The 22,786-nt window shown below is 35.4% G+C and overlaps 1 protein-coding gene across 2 annotated transcripts; it reads right to left on the bottom strand.

Moving 5' to 3' along the window:
• Nucleotides 1-171: 171 nt before the first annotated feature.
• LOC148308169 (uncharacterized) lies at nt 172-14,690 on the bottom strand. Of its 2 annotated transcripts, none has more exons than XM_088262184.1 (4): nt 13,219-13,568; nt 2,159-3,499; nt 1,981-2,073; nt 172-1,667 (listed from the first exon to the last, which is right to left on the bottom strand). In XM_088262184.1, the coding sequence occupies exons 2-4, from the start codon at nt 3,466-3,468 to the stop codon at nt 608-610; spliced, it is 2,463 nt and encodes an 820-aa protein (XP_088118310.1). In that variant the 5' UTR covers nt 3,469-3,499; nt 13,219-13,568; the 3' UTR covers nt 172-607. The 2 variants fall into 2 exon arrangements, with proteins under 2 accessions (XP_088118310.1, XP_088118309.1); XM_088262183.1 differs by lacking the exon at nt 13,219-13,568 and adding an exon at nt 14,593-14,690 and having other exon boundaries at nt 467-1,667.
• Between the last annotated feature and the right edge of the window lie 8,096 nt (nt 14,691-22,786).

Genomic DNA, 22,786 nt, shown 5'->3' with positions numbered 1-22,786 from the left:
TCATTTGCATCCCCTTAAATACATTCCACTGGCGCAAACCTGATCATCTTGGTTCCATATTATTAACGATCAAGTTAACACTGCGTCGATCCGATTCGGTATCTTATGCACAGCTGGATGGGGATAGGGTTCAGAAAACTTAAAAAAAAAACAAACAAAAAACTTTCTTCATTTAGAAAATCAAATAGTTTTTATTTTGTTATCGATACATTTATGAAAAACTAACTTAAATACAATAAATGTCTTTAAAAATGAAATAACATCATCGTGTCACGGGTGCAACAAAATTATAACAAACAATCTATGTATCAAATTAAAATATAGCTCTAATTGTACGGAGATCGAATTGATCGATCCACACAGATCGACCAAACCAATCGATCAATATCCATGAAGATATCTAAAACATTCACATATAAATAAATGCCACCGTACAGAACAGCGGACAGAGTATTTAATCACCAATACTTGACCACATCATAGTCAACGTCATGTCCCACCAGTTAAATGAACAGAAAACAATGGCAGGTACACTATGAAGCTTAATCTATATCTTTAAACTGTTAGGCACTGAATTTCAGACAATACACGAATGTACCATCAATTGTCACTTAAATCTCCTCGTTTTACAATACTTATTATGTAAGTAAATTTCGTATTTGTTGTTAAACTTCAGTCGACATCGTTTGCATCTGAAAATAATATACGGACTCTTATTTCTCAACTTTTTAAGCAAAAGTTTGGCTATCAAATCTCGATTGACAGACTTCTTTTTTCCTTTGCGGGCAGGTTTATTGTCTTTTAGGATAACTCCATAGTCCTTGAACTGATCTAATTTCGTATCAGCGACTGACGAACATCGAGACGAGGTGTCGCAAAATGAAACCAATTTTGCTTTTTGTTTCGATATTTTCGAGATGATGTGATCAATTTGATTGATTGATTTTCCCGATGTTAATGTGGCAGTTTTGCGTTCGGCAACAACGTTTTTATCTTCAGACCCGTCGTCTTGCAAACAAACATCTTCTATCCCGTCTATCTGGACAACTTTCTTCGGTTGACTTTGTTTCCTCGATCTTCTGAGGTTGGTGTTTTCTTCGTCACTTTCCCAAGCGGTTTGTGAAGAGGACATAGCACTATCCGATGCCGTACTGGCCAAGGAATTGTCAAATTGAAACTGCGACGACGCTCCATTGGCAGCCAGAAGAGGCGACCTCAGCGTACTGCTGTTGGTGTGACGTCTTTGGTGGGCCGCCAAAGATCCGGGCGTTTTGAATGATAACGAACAAATATTGCAGCCGAAATTCGACTTCTTATTTTCTTTATTGTGAGACTTTTTGTTTTTCTGTATTTTTTTCTTCCTTTCGGTAAAATGTTTCGAGTTTTCAGCGGGAGATGTGACTGTCGCTCCGTGGGCCGCGGTCGGATCGCGCTCGCCAGTATCTTCAGCCGAGTTGCCCACATCCCCCGCTTTAGGAAAATCCTGGACGTTCCTTTCTTGCGGGTGCGGGTAGGACGCGTGGCCTCGGACGCTCACGCCGCCCGGGAAGTCGTCTTGGTCGGAGCCGTCGGACGCCTCCATGTAGTTGAAGAGGCGCGCGGCGCCCTGCTGGCGGGGCGGTCTCCACACCCTCACAGGTTCCAGGGAGCCTCCATCACTCGAGGGGCTGTCAGCGGAAAAGAACTTTATCAAAAAATTAATATCACCCTACCTCTGGCGAGGTCAGAGTCATACATGGTCCCTGGCTAAATTTTGCGTGCTGGGTTAATGTATTAGTATGTCGATTAGTTCCCTAATCTCATTAACTCTATATAAATATTACATATTAGTAAAGCTTAATCTAGGGAAGGGGAGAAGAGATGATGATGAAGATGTTAAATGTTAAGAAAATGAGATGAAATGAAAGCAAATGACACCAACACCGAGGAGTTCCCTTGCTAAGCGTAACATGCTTCTTAGGGTTTATATTATTATTTTACCCAAACGTTGGCATTACTGGCGCTGTCGGAGCTCCACTGTACCCCGCTCTCACCATGGTGTTCGGGACCTTTATACTGCGATTCTCTACGTGACTGAAAATAAAAATAAATCATAAGCGAATAATACGAAGCGAATGCTCAATCACAATGAAACTAAACTTAGAAAATAAACACTCACTGTTGTTCTTGGAGGTGAATGGAAAGTTGCGCCTGATCTTCTGCGAGGAAAGAACACTTCCCACAAGCCTTCTTGTTATGTACCTTGGAAACGTGGGTGGAAAGTCTTTCGGATCGAGCTGCTTTGTAATCGCATAGTGCGCAAACAAAGGGCTTGAGATGAGTATTAAGATGTCGTTTCAGACACCAATTATCAACTCCCGACCAGGGACAGTAACAGCACGAGTATCTCTTTTCACCTTTCTTTTTACTGCCCGAATTCTTAGAAAGGGTATTCGGATCGTGTTCGGATTTGACTTGATGCATGCTATGTTCGGTCTTGATGTGTTGAACTCTCGGCGCGTAAGATTGCTCTCCTTGATTTTGCTGCGTATTCATATCGGTGGTCACCTTGGGATAATAATTTCCGGGAGATGTCTTAGGTATCTGCCTCCTTATTCTATTCAAATCGTACGGATGATCGCGATGCATACGCAAGAAATGTTTCTTTACGTGGTCAGCGCGATTGAACTGTTTCTGACATACGTAACATTCGAATGGCTTTTCATCTCTGTGGATGTTTTCGTGCCTCGTGAAAAGGTCACGACGGTCGGTGGCGTAAGGGCAAGCCGGGCAGCCGTACCGCTTGGCAGCCCCCTGGACGCTCGCGGGGCCCGCGATCCCCGCCGGAGGAGAGCCGGAGGGGGCTCGGCCCGCAGCCGCGGGGACTGGGGGGGGAGATACGCTGTCGACCTTCGTTTTTAATCTCTGAAGGTACTTCGATACTTCATCTAAGACGGTATTGTCCTTGACGAGCGCGTCAGTCGCCCGATCGTCGGGCATGTTATGTTCTCGCACCATATGCAAGCGTACGCACCGTGCCCACGCACTGCCGTACGCGCATTGCGGACATTGGAAGACTCGCGCATTGGAGTGAGTTCCGAGCCAATGCTCCGCTATTCGCGACAGAAAGCCGACGCATTCGCAGTCGACGCATTTGAAGAGTTTCTGCGCGGGGTTATAGCTGGCGATGCGCGAGGCGCTCCACTGGAGGGTCTCGTCGCTGGCGGTCCATTTGTCTTCGGCCGTGGGATTAGTTTTTGGCTGGAAATTAGCGTGCAGGATCCCGGGAGGCGGAAAGCCATTCTGCATGAGGGCGGCTAGACCGAAAGCGGTGATGTGGTCTTCCGGCTTCAGCAGGGATCCTTCTTCGTGGTCGGTCACCCTGTCGGGGAAGTCGAGGGCGCCCTCTTCTCCGTATAGTTTCTTGGTGATCTCCTTGAACATGTCCTCGCAATCCAGGGCCAGCGGCCCGGGCATGGCGACCTCCATGTCAGCTGCTCCGCTTCTCCATACTCCGGAGCTGCAAACGAGACAACTGTTGCGTACAAAAGATATTCGTAAACTACATAAACGCAAATTGTATCCCGTATAAATATAATGAGCACCCCTGAAAGCTGTCCGCATTCATCTGACCTTATGGCGAATGTAAATCACGGAGGAAAATGCGACAATTTAGGGATTAAGACGGCCAATGTAAGCGGGGCAGCGAACAGTTCGGTGGGCGGCCGCCCCCGCCCAGTATTGATTCCCCCGCCGGCTACCCAACCCGCCCCCGCCCTAGCTCGCCGGTCAATCTTTGTTCCGGCTTTTGAACCACACGACACTGAGCCACGTATGCCATACTGACCATTGCCAAAAGTACCGGTAAAACAGAGATTAACTAAACTATTAGCTAATAGAGGGCACTCAGTCATGGTAAGAAAACAAAATAACAAAATAATTATTGACCACAATAAATTTTTTTCGTAGACACAACCCTTAAATATTTATTTTTAAAAAAATGTTTGATTGGAAAATACCAGAGCTTAATTTTTCGACAATTCCGAAATCAGTCATTTTTAATTCCAGAGTTTTCATAATATAAAAATGACCGAAATCCCGCATTCCCTAGTCACAATAATATTCCCATACAAATGCATTGTGTGACTGGTTCAGTGGCTCAGATTTTAATGCAGTGTGACTCACAAATTGACAACTGCTACTGCTACTTTAGTGTTTAGATTTAAACCAATTTAAATTGAATTCATTGATGTCTTAATATCACTTATGAATGTTGGATGTAATAATTTAATTAAGAAAAAAACTATATCAAGGGTGCTTTTATCCTATGAATCGAATTTTCTACTGCAAGAAAAATGGGATGTAGCTCTTGCTAGAGCTAGACACTTTTATTTATTGTGGAGTGTGGCGATGCAGTGCGTCAGACGGAATGCATCAACGCATAGGAATTGAACCTTATTTATTATATTCATTTCAATTGTATTCACCTAGTAGACACACAAAGGCATAATATCTTAAAAACAAATAACAATATAAGCAGCCGTAAAAATTGTGATTATTTTATTAGGGAATTTAACAGTTTATTTTCTGAGTTTTCTGCGATCATCCAGAGGGTTCATTTTGAAGAAGATCGCAGAATCTACACTTTCTGAGAGTGATCTAAAATATATAGATTCTGTCAAATAAATACCAGGACTGAGTAATTTAAAACGCCTGATTTTTCAGATTTTTTCGCCAAGTTAGCACAACTGTGCTCTATATCGGCGCTAATTTTGAGAGCGAGTTGTTATTTAGCTTGTTGTCAGCAGTCAAATACATCAAACTCAATTGCGATTTTTACTATGCAGAAAAAAAAATAGAAAAGAACTTGTCTTAAATTTTGTGTCGCGTACTAAATCTTGCTTTATATATAGCATTTTAAAAAAGAAAGATTTTAATTGGAAACAGAATGTGCGAAAGAAGGTATGCAGTTGACAAAAATTGATGAGGCAATATGACATAAAGATCTATCAGAATTAGTGGTGTCTTATTTAGAAAATATGACTATGTGACAAATATTGATTGATATAAGATATTGTATTTATTGTATTATATTTAGGGACCAACCTTAATAATTTATTATTATTTTTATTTTAAATTTTACTTAGTAAATACCACTATTTCTTAAATCTATTGTGACACGTGTAACGTGCATTCCGCATCATTTTCAAACGCCGTATCTTACGCCGAAACACGTATCACAATAGATTTTAAGAAATAGTAATATGTACTAAGTGAAACTTGAATAAAAAATGGATAGATACCACAAAATGACTGCCGATAAATATTTGTGTTTTTATTATTTACAAGAATATTTCTTGTAAATAATAAAAGGCCTGAGCGGCTCATTATTAGAAATAGGTATCAGATTGTGGTAGAGTGAGTTCGAACCGAGAAACTCTAACTCAAGAGTCCGCGACACTAACCACGGGACCACATTCTTAACTATACACATTCACTATAATTTTTAAGACATAAACTAGATATGCTATAAATCCTTGCACATAATAGGCAACTAATAAATATAATAATAAAATTAAAATAAAAACATCGCAGTACGTCGGCGGATAAGGTTGGTCACCATATCGTAGTCATACAGGAGAAAGTGACCAAGTGCATTTCGTACAAAAACGAGATCATTGACTGTTTGATATCTTACTAGTTTAATATTACCCCGAAATTAAACTTGGAAGTATAATATATTGACTTGTTACAAATGACTAACTGCATTGATGTTTATTTTCTTGCCAAGCAAAAGTGACTTAAATGGCCCCCCTGAACATTTTACGTTTTGTTAGTTGGTCACTTTCTCCTGTACGACTACGATATTTCCAACTCCAACGCGCCCTCCACTTTTATCGGGGACACACACACTCACACCACGACAGGGCTATGGTCACTACGCCAGCCGCACACGCACACAGGCGCGCGCCTTACAAAACGATCACCTCATCTCCCCTTTTCCGTCCGACCCCCCTCGCCCCTGCGCCGCCCCCAGAACTGAGGGGGTCGGGTCGGGTAGGTACCCAGGCGTGCATTCCTGGACTGCTGCCTTCGCCTACCCTACCCGAGATACCCGACCTCGGAGCCTCTCTGAATATTCGACGATTTTTAAATATTTTCTGTTTTACGAACTCTGAATTTGAAATTGCGCGGTATATTATGAAATTACGCGGGAAATTATGCTATCTACACAGCTATATGGTATATGTAAATTTGTAAAAATATAGGTAAAATTAAAAATGAGACCTACAGTTTCAAACTACATGTTTGTCAGGGTGAGGAATATTAGAAACATAATATTTACTAAGTCGTATTTTAAAAACATATTGCATAAATAATATTTATTCCCATTGAGTAATTTCAATTACTCAATTTGGGACAGTGTTATATGTTGTATATGGGACAGTATTCCATACTCTCTGCCTACCCTTGCCGAGAAACGGCGTGAAGATATTAGTAGAAGTTTTAGAAGGAGGGATAGTATTACATAAATTGCCTACAAAAAGCTCAAACAAAGCCACTGTCACAAAGTATTACTAATATACTCGGTGTTTGTATTGTCATAGTTTTACCAATAACACAAAGTATTGTCAAAATATTATCAACAAACCGAGGTAAAACTTAAAGCAACTGTAACAAAGTATTACCTATATACTCGTATGCTAATATTGTCATATTTTTACCAATATAACAAAGTATTGTCAAAATATTATCAACAAACCGAGGTAAACCTTAAAGCAACTGTAACAAAGTATTACCAATATACTCGTATGCTAATATCGTCATGGTTTTACCAATATAACAAAGTATTGTCAAAATATTATCAACAAACCAAGGTAAAACATAAAGCAACTGTCTCAAAGCATTATCTTTATACTCGTATTATCTATATATAGTATTGTCAATGTTTTACCAATACAAAATTGTACCGTGAAAGTATTACTAACAAAACTAAGATAAAACATAAAGCAACTGTCACAAAGTATTACCAATATACTCGTATGCTAATATTGTCAAAGTTTTACTAATATAATATAGTACATATTGTCAAAATAATATCAACAAACCAAGGTAAAACATAAAGCAACTGTCTCAAAGCATTATCTATATACTCGTATGTAAGTATTGTCAACGTTTTACCAATACAAAAATATAAATAAATAAATAAATAAATATTGTTCAAGTATTACCAATATACTCGTATGCTAATATTGTCAACGTTTTACTAATATAACGTAGTACATATTGTTAAAATAATATCAACAAAACAAGGTATAAAAAGCAACTGTCTCAAAGCATTATCTATATACTCGTATGTTAGTATTGTCAACATTTTACCAATACAAAAATATAAATAAATAAATAAATAATATTGTCAAAGTAGTACCAATATACTCGTATGATGTATTGCCAATATTTTACCAATACAACATATTATAGTATTGTCAAAGTAAATATTAAATTCTATTGTCAAAGTATTACCACTGTTGTATTCGTCAACGTGACCGTTTTGTTTTCTGCCCAATCTTGCGAGACGTCATGTGACGACGATGAGTATAAAAATAAGCTCACAGGTGCAACCCCGTCGAAGGGGAAGCGAGAATGTAAGGGGGAGTCACCCTTCGGGTAGAGGGTAGCGAGATAGGTACTCGACAAGCCGGAGGGGAGACATGGGGTGTTCTTGGTCGTTGTGCAAGACGTTCTCTACTTTACACACGATCTGAGAGAAGGAAGTCGCAAGAAAGATATACCATCAATTCAGACGCTACATTTCTGTTATCTACTAAAGATGGCGCCCAAAAATATTAGAACAAAACTAAAAATTGACAGCCTCTTCTGAATTTATATTTTAAAACATTTTTTAATAATGAAAATGTACCTTTTTTTTAATCACTATAAATATTTTATTATAACTTAATTACAATTTTAGCCGGTTTCGAAGCTAACGGCTTCTTTATCAAGACTGATTAATAGTCTTGATAAAGAAGCGGTCAGCTTCGAAACCGGTAGACATTATAATGAAGCTAAAAAAAATATTTAAAGTGATTTTAAAACATAGTTATATTTTAATTATTAACAAATATATTTTCGGTCAATTCTCAAGTGACGCTTCGCTTCGGAAAAATAATTAGATAGGGTTATTGGATATAATGAACGACGCCACTAGCTATCAAAGAACCCGATATCTTCGTGTGTAAGTTTTTGCCTCGAGCCGGCAGATGTTTCGACGGGTGAAGGGAGCACGCTGTCCGCCCCGGCACCCACACACCCACACACCCACACACCCACACACCCACACACCACACACCACACTCACCACACACCACACACGTGGCGGGGAGCTGAAAGGTTACTTACAGTATGTATCCACACACATGGGTAACATGGGTACCCACGTAGGTTATACAATAATTATGCTGAATTAAAACTAAATATTAACATTATTCTTCTTCAAAGCTTATCCGCACCCCAATGGTGCATAGGGCACTGCAGCATATAAAAGCAGTGTTATTTTGATCGTTAACACATGAAGGAAAGATGATCAGCCCTCCGCTTCAGGTACCAGTCCAAGGCAATATTGAATGAATATTAGAGTGAAAAAATCTGTTATATTTATTTGATCCCTCGCCTGGGAATCGAACCCGGGACCTCCAGAACGGTGAACGAGCGTGCTGACCATTGCACTACGAAGGCGGACAAAAAATTACATTATAAGTGCCTTAACTTCTATATGAAAGAAGATGGAGATCTGAGCATCCACGGGCTTACGACCTGGCGATTAAGTATTTTTTTTCCAGAGAAAACTTTCAGGATATTTAATTTTCTACAACCTTGCGTTTATTTTTCTCTTTGATCGATAATTTTCGTATTTTGACATATCGTAGTCATACAGGAGAAAGTGACCAAGTGCATTTTTTACCAAAACATGATCATTGACTATTTGATATATTATTAACTTAATATTGCCCTGAAAAAATCCCAAAGGTTTTTAAACTTGGAAGTATGATATATTGACTTGTTAAAAATGACTAACTGCATTGATGTTTATTTTCTTGCCAAGCAAAAGTGACTTAAATGCCCCCCCTGAACAGTTTACGTTTTGGTAGTTGGTCACTTTCTCTTGTACGACTACGATATCAACATTTATATTTACAGGGTATTTACAGGGATTGCGACCTGTCATAGGCTAGTTTAAGTGATCTGTTTATGCACGTGTAACATTCGTCATCATGGATTGACAACCACAATACTAGTTTTTTTTTGGAACTAGTACATATATCATATTATTCTCACGTTGCTCCATGTTTGAGTTCGCAGCAGTAGCTATGGTTGATTTGACAAAAAATATAATTTTCTTCTTAGACCTCAAAAAGACTGAAGTCGAAATAAACGAGATAATGCAAAATTTTATTTACTATTTATTATTTTTAAATATGACCTAGCCATATCGATTTTATTTATATTACTCGATTAATTTTAGTTTGCAACCACAGTGAAGTGGTTCGTGCGTTGGGCTACCGTGCTGGAGGTCCCGGGTACGATTCCAAGGGAGGTCAAAATAAATATAAGTGATTTTCACCCTTATATTTATTCAATGTAATCCTGAACTGGTACAAAAAACGCAGGACTGATAAAGCCTTCATCGAATAAACTATCAAGATAACACTGCATTAATACGATGCAGTGCCCTTTGTAAAATTAGATGCGGATAAGGGAAGAAGAATAAGAAATAAAGGATTTTATTATTTTATAACATATATTTAATATGTTATTTATTAATTCTGATAAAACGTTAATTAATAATATACTTTTTTTAAATACGTCACTAGTATTTTCTAATGTTTTCTTTGACAAAAAGTCCCGTTCCTAAAACCCCCCCCCCTATTTATTACCCTACCAACCTTTACTATTCACCTGCCGATGAAAACAATGTAGTTTTCGAAACTAGTCGTGTGTAATGAAATAATACTCAATAAGTGGTATTATATATGTACTACAAGTGTTTAATTTTTTATTTAATATCATTTTAGACTGAAACGCAGGACTGATCAAGATAATGCAGTGCTCTAAGCACCATTGCGTGCTGATAAGACGTTAGAATAAGAATACGTATTTTATTTTAGTTAGTTATTTATTATTTTATTTATTTAATTGATTGGTTAATACTAAAACACTATCTTCTTAGCAAAAAAAAAACATCCTTATATTTTTTTTAAATATTGTTAAGTAGATACTGTTTAAGTATTTATCAGTCTTGAAAAAGAAGCGGTTAGCTTCGAAGCCGGTAGACATTAATGGGGTAAGATATAGATTTCAAAAATTTGTTTTCCGCTTAGAATTATTTAAAACAAAGTAAAAGTACAACATTTTACTTAATTTAATAATAATTAATTTATCTATATTATTTAAAATAAAAGTAAAATTTAGTCGTAACGTCTTGAATCATAATTTTGGTCATTTTTGGGTGACGCATTCGTTGATCCTTTTTTCGACGAAGGAGAAAATTGTGGGTTGCGGGTAGGGGGCGTCTTGGTCCCGTATAATCTACTACCTGCCCTGGCCGGGCGCGGGGGCGGGGCGGGGGGCAAGGCGGGGGCAGGACCGCCTGAAGGGGCCCGCATCGGGCAGGTGCTCGAGGATGTCGAAATATGCTCCACCCGGTCAAGTCGTTTGAGACACCCGATGTAGTATTCTACATTAAACGCGGATGTACTATCACATGGAATTACACTCAAACCTGGATATAACGGACTGGAATATTTTTCACTTATAAAGAGAATCACTCTTATATCCATGCCTTCTGTTACTTATTCTTCTTTAATCTCTTATCCGCACCCAATGGTGCATAGGGCACTGCATCGTAATGACGCGGTATTATCTTGATCGTTACTAACATGAAGGCAAGGTGATCACTCCTCCGCATCAGGGACCAGTTTAGGGTAATATCAAATAAATATTAGAGTGTAAAATTCGATTCCCCCCGGGAATCGAATTTTCGTAGCTAAACACGCTAACTATTACACCACGGAGGCGGACAGAGGTGTAAAATAACGGGACTTTAGGGCAGCTCTCTTTTAAAGAGTCTTTTTATATCTTCAAGTCTTCTATATGTTGGTTTGACTGTAATTGTAGAATGAAAGCGGGGTGAACGATTGTAATGTATTTTTCACATCTACCTTCCCTATCCTTACTATAATACCAGACGAGTCTCTAAAATAGACGTTTTGCGGGTTACTCCTTTATAAAAAATGCAGTGGAAATGCTAATACTAATACCGTCTCCCTTACCTAACGTCCAAGTGACTCTAGCTGAAATCTAGCTACGGCTTATGCAACACCGCTTATCATGGCCCTACATAGGCTTCAACTTTATAACACGCATCAAACACAATCTAGCGCATACCTCTTTTGGTCAAAAGAACTTTGATTACATACTATGCAATAAAGTTGTACAACCTGCTCCCGCTGTCCATAAAGTCATTAAATATAAATGTCTCCTACTTTATTCTTGCTACGATTGCTCTCTACTCCTTGCTACGATTCTAATTTCGTCTACTGCATACATGTATGGTGCTGAAAGACCCCGTTTGTTGTTGCTTTAGTATAATAACGGAGTACATATTATGATCCTTCCTCGAATCAGGCACGACCTGTTGCTAAGACATTCGCATGCAGCTACGGGGCGCATTTCATATCATTACACCATGTGATAAGATAATAAATATATATATATACATATATATATATATATATATATATATATATATATATATATATATATATATATATATATACACACACACATATAAATTCACATATACATATATCTAAACATAAAGAGTTTCTTTTTTAATTTCGATATGTATGAAGTTGGTCTGATGATGAAACCCGGTTGCTGGTCAAATAAAATTCATGTGGAAAAAATAACCACTTGATAGAGTCAAATCATGATTTCGATAAAAATGTTAATGTAAAAATCTTACACAAATGTAGTAAAGGTAAAAATTTAGATAGGCTCGAAATTTTGGAAATAAATAGATTAAAAAATTGTCATAATAAAGACATATTAAATGATCAAGTAACACACATTCATTCTCCCTTACTTTACCCATTAGAAAAGAAACAATAGATGCCTTAATGTCTTGTCGATAAGAAATGACTGCCGGGAAATTTACATTTCAGAGAACTTCGGACTCCCCCCGGACAACCACAGCGTAGTGGAAGGAGCCGTCAACCAGCATTTCCTGATACCTCGTTACATAATTTAAATTCATTTATAAAAAATGCAAATCTATTATAGCTTTATATAAAATCGTGCTTTCAATACAAAAAAAAACCTTTATAAAAAATATTTTTAATATCATACAATACTTAAATTCACTCAAATTAAATTAATTTCTCATAAAATTATATCAAATCATGGTTATCAACTCCTGCCTTCTTTTATATATAACATAACAATTTGTATAGCCTCTCACCAGTCTGATGATGTCGGTAACGACGAAACCCGGTCGCTGGTCAAATAAAAAAGTGGAAAAGCTAAAAATATTGGTTTTAATCTAATAATAAATTAAAAATAACATAGTTTTTATTTTATTCTATAAAATGTAGTTCCACCAAGAAATGTCAGTTCAAAACATAAATCTAATAGATGAAATTATTATCGGTGTATGGAAGTCTGGTTACTTACTGGGCTTTTGAACTATCATTGGGTGATTAAGTTATCACTTTATACACTGAGTAACATTCACCATTATGCACATCATTAACATCCATATTAATAAAATTTCGAATGTATGTATGGTTTATTTCAAGTGACAGAAACGTTTCAATTTGAAATACGAATTACAGTGCCATCTATTTAAAACATGTTTAGTAACAGAAGCTAAAGTTGAAATATGAATTCTTTCATATACATCTGAAAATATCATTTGTTTAAATGTACTTATTTTTTGGATAAGTTATTTTATGTAAAATATTTTGAGTATGTTCATTTTTTGGACACAAATGCTAGATTAAACACCGTCCAATTTACAGTCGCAAACTCTGTAAATACCCTGACTTATATATTACATACTTTCTCAATAACTTCTCCTTCTATGTTAAGACATAAATAAAATCATATAAACAACGAATTTTCAGCAATAAATTAAACGTAGTAATTTTAATGATATAAATATATTATTGTTATTTTTACCTTTTACTGGTGTTTGAGGTCCGAAACTTGTCAACTTGATTGAATTTATTGTATGATCAAAACATCAATTAATTTATTACTAACGAATAAATAAAATTTAACAACTTGTATACTTAACAAATAATAAGTTCACTGGTATATTGAAGGTGTAAGTGAAAGGAATTACTTTATTTGCAAATTGCAATGTATATTTTTATAATCTATATCAAATTTGGCACCCGTTATCTGAGTGACAGGTATCGGAGGTTCAAAACAAATTCGCGTACATAACACCGACGTAACAATAACACGTGATTTTACACTCAAACGCGGGATACGGCAAACTGACACAATATTATACCATGAATGACATAGTTTCGGAAACAAACGTGACGAGAATAGCGGCACAGTCTGCCGAAAGGCTAAAATAAAACTAATAGTGGGGTCTTCGCGCCTCGGCGGGAGACTTTTGTATACACAATTTTCAGAACCACCACCCACTGCACTCGCTTTTGATCAACTTCACAGACCTAAGGACATACGCTCGTCCTGCTCTGTGACGCGGAGTCATAACGGGAGAGAGGAGGGTAACATCACAGCCTGTTCCGATGGCGGAGCGCCAAATAATGCCGGCGGTAAAACGACGACACCGAGACGAAAAAGACAAAGAACTTCGTAGTTTGATGAGTATGTTGAGCGACGCTCTTGACAGAGTGGCGTGATTGCTTAAATTTGTCTAAAAGTCAACCCTGGATCCGTAAACATTCGTCTGTCAGACCTCATAATACGCGCAAATGCGCGCTATTTGGTAAAAGTGTTGAATGAATCCTCGATGGTTCGCATAATTACAACATATTTCGACTGATAAAGCTATTAATATTTAAAAATAAACTTTAAAAACATATATTTCCTATGATTTCGACTAAAATTTGCACAACAACATCATATTTATGTTATTCGGCATTCACTTTGTGGTAAGACATGATTTAATTATAAATAAAACACTTTTTTTACCACTTGATTATAGTACATGAATATTTAATTTAATTATTCAAACCTGTAGATGGAACCATCATTAAAATACAACACTCAAGTGTTTTATATATATATATATATATATATATATATATATATATATATATATATATATATATATATATAAATGTTAGTGCGATTTGGAAACGAGCTTTACTGCAATTGTTACGTCGAAAGTGTTCGTCTGAAAGACGTGTTTACGAATGGCATTGTACGGGTCCCGGATGTGACTAATCTAAGGTTAATTAAGGCTGAACTGCGCGATTGTGTTTTTTTCGCATTGGGTGACGGGCTGCGTGGCATTGCAAGAGGAAAAGTGTAGTTTAGTTAAGTTAAGTTTAGATTGGGATTGTTCCTCACCTGGATCGTGGATCGGCTGGCTGCGACGCTCGGGTCGGTGGGGTGGGGTGCGCGCGGTACGCGAGGAGACGACGTGCCACCCACTCGGCGGGCCGGGCTGCACTAGCGCGAGCGCCCACCCCCGGAGAGGGGCGAGCGCCCCCCGCCCCCCGCGCGCCCCACGCGCCCCACGCGAGGGCAGCGCCGCACGACGCAACCTTGTACAGCCGTCAAGCCTGCGCCTCTACTATAATAACAAAGATAAAAATGTTATTGATACAGGAATATGGAAATCTGGATATTTACCTTCATCAACTAGTTTGAACGCTGGAAAAAGACTATACCAATGTATCAGGCGCGGTCCGTCCATATATGCTGTGGATGCTCCGCATCCCTTCCATTTTGAAGTTTTTTTTTCTATCCGTAAACAGCAATACTACAATTGAAATATTTTGATTTTTCTACAGCGACCTTAATGTGTTTTTTTTTTACTAAAACGGTGCTGTACAAAATCATACAAATATTATTATTATAAAACATCGTGTATATATTGTCCCGTCTCAGTGTACGCGCAATGAACGACACAATACAAAAATACAAACATAAGTAGGTACCTGTTTTTTTGTTGGAATTACCCATCGTCCAAATGACTGAATTCTAGCTACGTTTAATTACTTCTCTATAATCTTGATATGCTTTATGCGACAGCGATTATCATGGCCCTATTAGGTTTCAACATTATACGTTTTAAAGCCTATATCTACTTGTGAGTGGATTACTCTTTATGTTCAAAGTAACTATAATTTCATGTAATTTATGGGTGAAAATTCTAGGCAAACTCACACTCAATAGCATGTCTACTTTAAGAAATCTAAAATTTGAAATCAACCTAATAAATCCAATTTATGTATGTACATATATATCTAAAAAAAATGAGACTGATATATTATATAAAGACTAATGATATATATATGCTTATTTTTATAACTAATTTATAACGATAGAATTTTTAAAAAAAATGTTATAGTATTAAATTATTTTAAAAATCATGAACTAGAAATAAATAAAGAATAAAACTACCGTTAAAAAAAAAACAATTTGAAATTTTTATTATGTACAAGGGTTTCAAAATGTACGATGAGATTCCTGAATGTATGAAGAATGAAAATGTCTGAAAAAATTTAAAAAGTCATGTTATGTATACTGTAAGAAGGTGTAAATATTTGGATGACTTTAAATTAAGTGTAAATAATAGTTTGTATTAAATGTAATACAAGTTAACTGAAGAAATAATTATATATGTATGTATATATATATATATATATATATATATATATATATATATATATATATATATATATATATATATATATATATATATATATATATATATATATATATATATATGTATATATATATATATTTATATCTTTAATTTTAACCTGGGTTCACCCTTCTGAATTTGATAAAATTATTTGAGACAGCCCAGTTTCACTCAAATCACGTTTTGTGGTCATTTTAATATAAAATAATGAAGGCTTAAATGAAAATTACAAAAAAATGTACTTTTTACTAATTAAAATAACTGGAGAGCAACGTTTCACATATAAATCTGACCAAAGGCTAAAAAACATGTTTAACTTATTTTTAAATATTTTTAATGAAGGTTATTGGTAAGATGGAAGTTTTTTTTACTGTCGTACATTTAACGACAGTCCCGTATTAAAATATATTGAAACAAGTCCTGCAGTCTAGGGTTAACTGCCTCGAACGATCATAATTCTAAAAAAATATTTTTTTTTAAAAAACATTTTATTTTTGACGCACCGTCAAAGTTGTCTGCTGCAACCCCTATACGTCCGTCTCAGTCGGGTGTTTCCGTCTCCTTCCGCCACCCCTCGCGCCACCCGGCTGCCCCCGCCCCCCGCCCCCACCTGCCCTCGCACCACACCCCGGCGGGGCGGACGGGCGATCGATCGACGCGCTGCCAATGGCTTCCTACCGAAGCTTCGACTTCACTAAAAGCTGCATTTATTTCCTACAAAACTGGAAAAAAGATCATTCAATTAATTATGCTTGCTGAATGACACACCATTTTTTTGACTTCACTTAAAGCTGCATTTATTTCCCAGAAAATTAGATACAATATCATCTCATCATCATGCTTATTGAATGAAACACCATTTCATTCGTAGTATTCCATATTTAAACCATTCATACATATTCGTAATTTAACTTCACTAAAAGCTGCATTTATTTCCTACAAAACTGAAAAAAAAAATCATTCAACTAATTATGCTTGTTGAATTACCACCATTTCTTTTACTTCACTAAAAGCTGCATTTTTTTCCCAGAAAATTAGATAAAATATCATCTAATCATTATACTTATTGAATGAAACAACATTTCTTTCGTAGTATTCCATATTTAAACCATTCATACATATTCGTAATTTAACTTCACTAAAAGCTGCATTTATTTCCTACAAAACTGAAAAAAATATCATTCAACTAATTATACTTGTTGAATTACCACCATTTCTTTAACTTCACTAAAAGCTGCATTTATTTCCCAGATACAATATCATCTTATCATTATGCTTATTTAATGAAACACCTTTTCTTTCGTAGTATTCCATATATAAACCATTCATACATATTCGTACTTTAACTTCACTAAAAGCTACATTTATTTCCTAAAAACTGGAAAAAAAGATCATTCAACTAATAATGCTTGTTGAATGACCACCATTTTTTTAACTTCACTAAAAGCTGCATTTATTTCCCAGAAAATTTGATAAAATATCATCAAATCATTGAATGAAACACCATTTCGTTCGTAGAATTCCATATATAAACCATACATACATACTTGTACTTTGACATTACTAAATGCTGCATTTTTTTCCTAGAAAACTAGAAAAAAGGCCATTCAATTAATTATGCTTATTGAAAGTAACACCATTTCATTCGTAGTATTCCATATAAAAACCATGCATACATACATAAAATGAAAAAGGTTTTTATATCATACTGTTTTTAAAAAATATATAAAATTTTTGAATTCTAATTCTATGTTGAAATTTTATGTCGATGAATTATTATTATAAAAAAGAGACTAAAATTAAATATGCTGATCTTTATATATAAATTTTGAAACAATTAAGTACCCAAATATTTTAAGGATGAAATAGTGTATTTTTTTTATCATAAGCATATTACTAGAAATAAAGATAAAATAAGACTGCCATTGTTGAAAAAAACCGAGTCACAAAATTGTTTAATGTATGAGGGTTTGAAAATGTATGATGAGATGCCTGAATGTATGAAGAATGAATTTGTTGTTTACTGTAAGAAGATGTATATTATATATACACACACATATATATATATATATATATATATATATATATATATATATATATATATATATATATATATATATATATATATATATATATATATATATATATATATATGATGTAAATTAAGTGTAAATAATAGTTCATATTAGAGTTATATAAGCTAATTAAAGAAAAAAGAAAAAAATTTAAAATGTTTTCTTTCGCAAGGTTTTTGAAATTGTTGCATTCACCGTCACCAATTATTTTTGTCATCACAACAGCATTTTATAAAAAAAAAATCCACGGGACCACAACCCGACTCTTTTTACTTTCTTTTTTGTGTTTCATTATTGTTAACCTTAATCCCATGTCCCAAACTGAGAAATAAAAAATTACTCATCGGAAATATAATATACATACATGACTTATGTATGTAGTATGTTTTTAAATAAATAAATAAAGAATGAGACAAAGGTAGGATGTTGGAAATTTACCCCAATCTTTTAAAATATCTTTCGACCTCCCTCCGCCTGCAGTCTACACCCTACTACCCTACTCAGGTAGAATAAAAACATAAATATAATGCATTTCTACCACCCCTTGGCTTTTTTGTGATACGGCCGTCTGTGGCAGTATTTCAAACCATTCCCAACTAACGGAATTGGATCGCTTGCGTCCGGGGTGAAAGGAATATAGTACCGTTCTTTAATTTGTTTTAAAATTTATAAAATAAAAGTATATTTATAAATTAACTCATTTTTCTACTTTACAACCTTAAAATTGGTTACGCTGTTCTCTCCAATAAAGAGACTAAGCTCTTGTGCTTGGAGAGGGAAGGTTTTTATTATTATTATTATTTAACCATATCCGCTCCCTATGTGGAGCATTGGAGTTCACAAACTGTCTCCAGGCTTTTCTGTCAGCTGCCAGCTCCCTTGCATCCTCCCAAGTCAGATCCGCGTCCCGAAATTCTGACGAGAACTGCCGACGAATTGTCAGCAGTGGTCGTCCTGGGCGGCGCGAACCTGATGCCTTGTAAAAGAGGCAAGCTTGATTAAGGCTCTCAGGAGGCATGCGGAGTACATGGCCGAGCCAACTGAATCGCCTTTTCTTGACGACAGTTGTGACCAAGATTTGCTGCGTCCCACCCCTTATCTCTTCACTCATCACAAAGTCAAACCACCGCACGTTTGAAATTCTCCGCAGACACCTATTCTAAAAGCTTAGTACACGGCTGCTCTGGGCCCTTGTAAGGTGCCATGTTTCACAGCCGTATAAGAGAACAGGAGCAATGCAGGCATTGCATAGGCGGCATTTAGTATTCACCGAGTATAAATCCGATCTCCAGACAGCCTTCATACTGTTAAATGCTATTTATAGTGACATGCATACATTTAAAAAAATATATTACTGGGGAAGGAATTGAAGTAAAATTGAATCCTTTCAATTTGATTTTTGACGTTACAAATGTATTGTTATTTTTCAATAATAATAATAAAATATTTTGGCGGTTTATTGTAACGTTTTCAACGCGTTGCAAAGTAGAGAACAATACAGATGGTCATTTTTGAGTTCTAATCTAACTAACTAACTAACTAACCATCACGCCGCTTCTCCGCGGGGGTAGGCAGAGAGAATAGAACGCCACACCACTCTGTCTTTGCAAACATTCTTCGCCTCTTCCACGTCCATGCATTTCCTCTTATATACCCGCCGGTTGTTTCGACTCTTAACCTGACCGCTTTCAAGTATTTGGCATGCCTGATCGTGAAAAGTTTTACTCGGTCTTCCTCTGTTCCTTTTTCCAATTGCATTCGCCTCATAAATTTGTTTTACCGTTCTTTCCTCATTCGTTCGTTCTACATGCTCAAACCATCTCAACACAACTTTCTTAATTGTATCGACAATGCTTATCTCAGCTTTGCATCCCTTCCTTATCTCACTATTCGAACATCTATCATACATCGATTTGTCGCACATTCTTCGAGTGATTGCATTTCCACTGCATTCAGTCTACTTTCATCCTTCTTTGGCCAACTCCATGTTTCACTTCCATACATTAGGGTCGGAACCAGGACTCTGTTGTGTACAGCCAGTTTAGCCTTTGCTGATAGGCTTTTATTTGCTATAACTGATTTCACTGCGCCAGATGTTTGAGTTCAGATATTATATATTTTATTGTAAATCCACATTTTTCTGTATTTTCTCATAATCTGACCTTTTTTGGGTTCTGACCATCCGCCAGTCCCAAAGCTTACGGATTAGTGATTAGAGGGTTTCTGACGTATCCCAAGGTACAAGTATTTTTTCTTGTATTTTTTTGACACTTTCTATTACAGGTTTCAACAATGATTTTTTAATGGCATTTCATTAATTTATTAAATAACAATTTATAATTGATTGAAATAAAAACATTTTTCGGATAATGGACTCATCGTGTTTTTTTTTCCATCAAGTGAAAACAAGTTGACGTGTATTATTTTTTGACATCTCATCAAAGATGAAGAAGAATATGGAAGTCTGGGCATTTACGGGTCTGACGACCGTCATAGGCTGGTTTAAGTGATCACTTTACACACGTGTAACATTCACCAATTCTACCCAAATTAAACCAGCCTATGACGGTCGTCAGATCCGTAAATGCCCAGACTTCCATATTCTTCTTCATCTTTGATGAGATGTCAAAAAATTATATGAAGATAACTCCTGTAATTTGAGATAATCCAGATTTTGTGAACAAGTATTTGGACACACTCAAATGTTGTAAGTTGACACGTTATAAAAACTCTAGTCTTTTTATATAATTTAACTACTTTTGTTTGGAATAATAACATCGATATAGAAGAATCAATAGAAATGGTTAATGAAATAATCACAACACTTTGAGGACCTCCACAATTATATTTATAATATGTATTAACGTAAGGTTTGAGAACAGCTGCCATACTGTACGTATTTTCAACTTCTGAGGTTTGCGGTTTACATTTGAGTCATTTAAAAATAATATTCAGGATATAATTATTATTCCGGGATGTGGGAAGATTTATGTAATCTCATACGTCACAATACTCATAGTGTTACGATGGTAAAATAAATATTATAAAAATTAAAACAGAATAAAGAATTTTAATTTATTTAAGTCCCAAGCATAGAAACCATTTCTAAGAAAACTGCAATTTTTCAATTAACAAAGGGTGACAAATATTTGAATTTTTAAAAAAAAGTGCATTCCAAAATGATTTTTCAATTCCAAAATGTGATACTAAACAATTTCAATAAAAACTTCAAATATTTGGGAATTAAATACGATAAACTCCCTACAAAAATAAATAAAATAGAAGATATTCTTAACAACAAAAAAATACTCATTACATGTAGATCTTATAAAACAATACACCTTAAGCGTAAGTCCCTCTCCAAGCACAAGAGCTCAGTCCCTTTTTTGGAGAGGCACAACGAAACTAAAATTATAAGTTTGCCATATGTATAAATGTATAAAAATTGTATTATTTTTTTTAACTATGTATATTAAATAAAATGAAAAAAATTATTAAATCTATAATACCGTTTATACTCATATTTAAACTAACTTCAAGGCTCAGTATTCGTTAAGTCGCAACTTAGTTTTCTCTAAATCCAGGTAAAATTTAACGTAATTGATTTTCTCTTAAAATACCATTTTTGCATTGAAAAAATAAGTTTTTCTTCAAAATTGTTATATAGTTTTGAAAAGAAAAGGGTCATTGAAAGGCAATTAGTTAAAAAATAATTAAATTTATTTTGCTGTATTGAATCTAAAAATAAAAAAAAACAATACACATTATTTAAATAAATTGGGCGCGAACCGACCTGTGACCTCTCCAATGGTCTTCGGTGGAATGAATTCTGTATTAGCGAATATCCCATATAACAACCAAAATATTCTTCACAATTGATTTATAATATAAAGAAATTCTTTTAAACCCATCCTCGACATTCGGGAGTCATGAGCTTATGATACATGTTAATTTTTTTGAAATACTTGTCACGCCAAGTTTTCCTCAGTCTGCCTCTGCTTCTATTCCTAACTACACTTAACTGATAAATGTAATTTTACTGTTCTTTCTTAACTCATAAGATTCACATGCTCAAGCCATCTCAACACACATTTCATAATTTTATCGATTATGTTTATCTCAGCCTTGTATTCTTTCCTTATATCACCATCCGATCATCTATTATACATAGTTTAGCGGCGCATTCATCTCAGAGATCGCATTTCATCTGCATTCAGTTTACTTTTACCCTTCTCTTGCCGACGCCATGCTTCACTCCTATAATACTTAAATTTTATTTAACACATCAAACAAACCCTAACACACTTCTTTTGGCCAAAAGAACTTTGATTATTACGCTATAAAGTTGTACAACCTACTTCCATTATCCATAAATTCATTAAAACTGACTTCATTACTATGAAACAACATATTAAAGGGCTATTCATAAATGGATAATGGAAGTGGATAGATATGAAAAAAGCATCGTTCAGCCATGTCGTATTTGATTGCATGTCAAAAACGATTTTCTTTCATATTTTGTATATTAAAAGCATTGTTAACTTTGTGGTATGGTAATATAACACTCTCCTTATCATTCATCGTTCACTTTATGTAATACCACTTTAATAAAAGTGTGTCTTTTCTTTCATGTGATTTTATAAATAAATACATATTTTAAATTGTGCCCTCGCTTCGGGAAAACTCAGTGAAGGCTCATTACTGTTATTCTTAATTATGTGTATTATGAAATAAAAAATGAGAGTTTATTTTAAAATAAGTTATACATACAAACATACAGTATCGAACAGATTGATTGAAACAAAACTTTTTTTTC

Source organism: Brachycentrus maculatus, unplaced genomic scaffold (assembly GCF_059751285.1).
Source record: "Brachycentrus maculatus isolate JH-2025_06_01 unplaced genomic scaffold, ASM5975128v1 h1tg000175l, whole genome shotgun sequence".
Classification (NCBI taxonomy): domain Eukaryota; kingdom Metazoa; phylum Arthropoda; class Insecta; order Trichoptera; family Brachycentridae; genus Brachycentrus; species Brachycentrus maculatus.
This window is presented reverse-complemented; position numbering and strand designations above follow the sequence as displayed.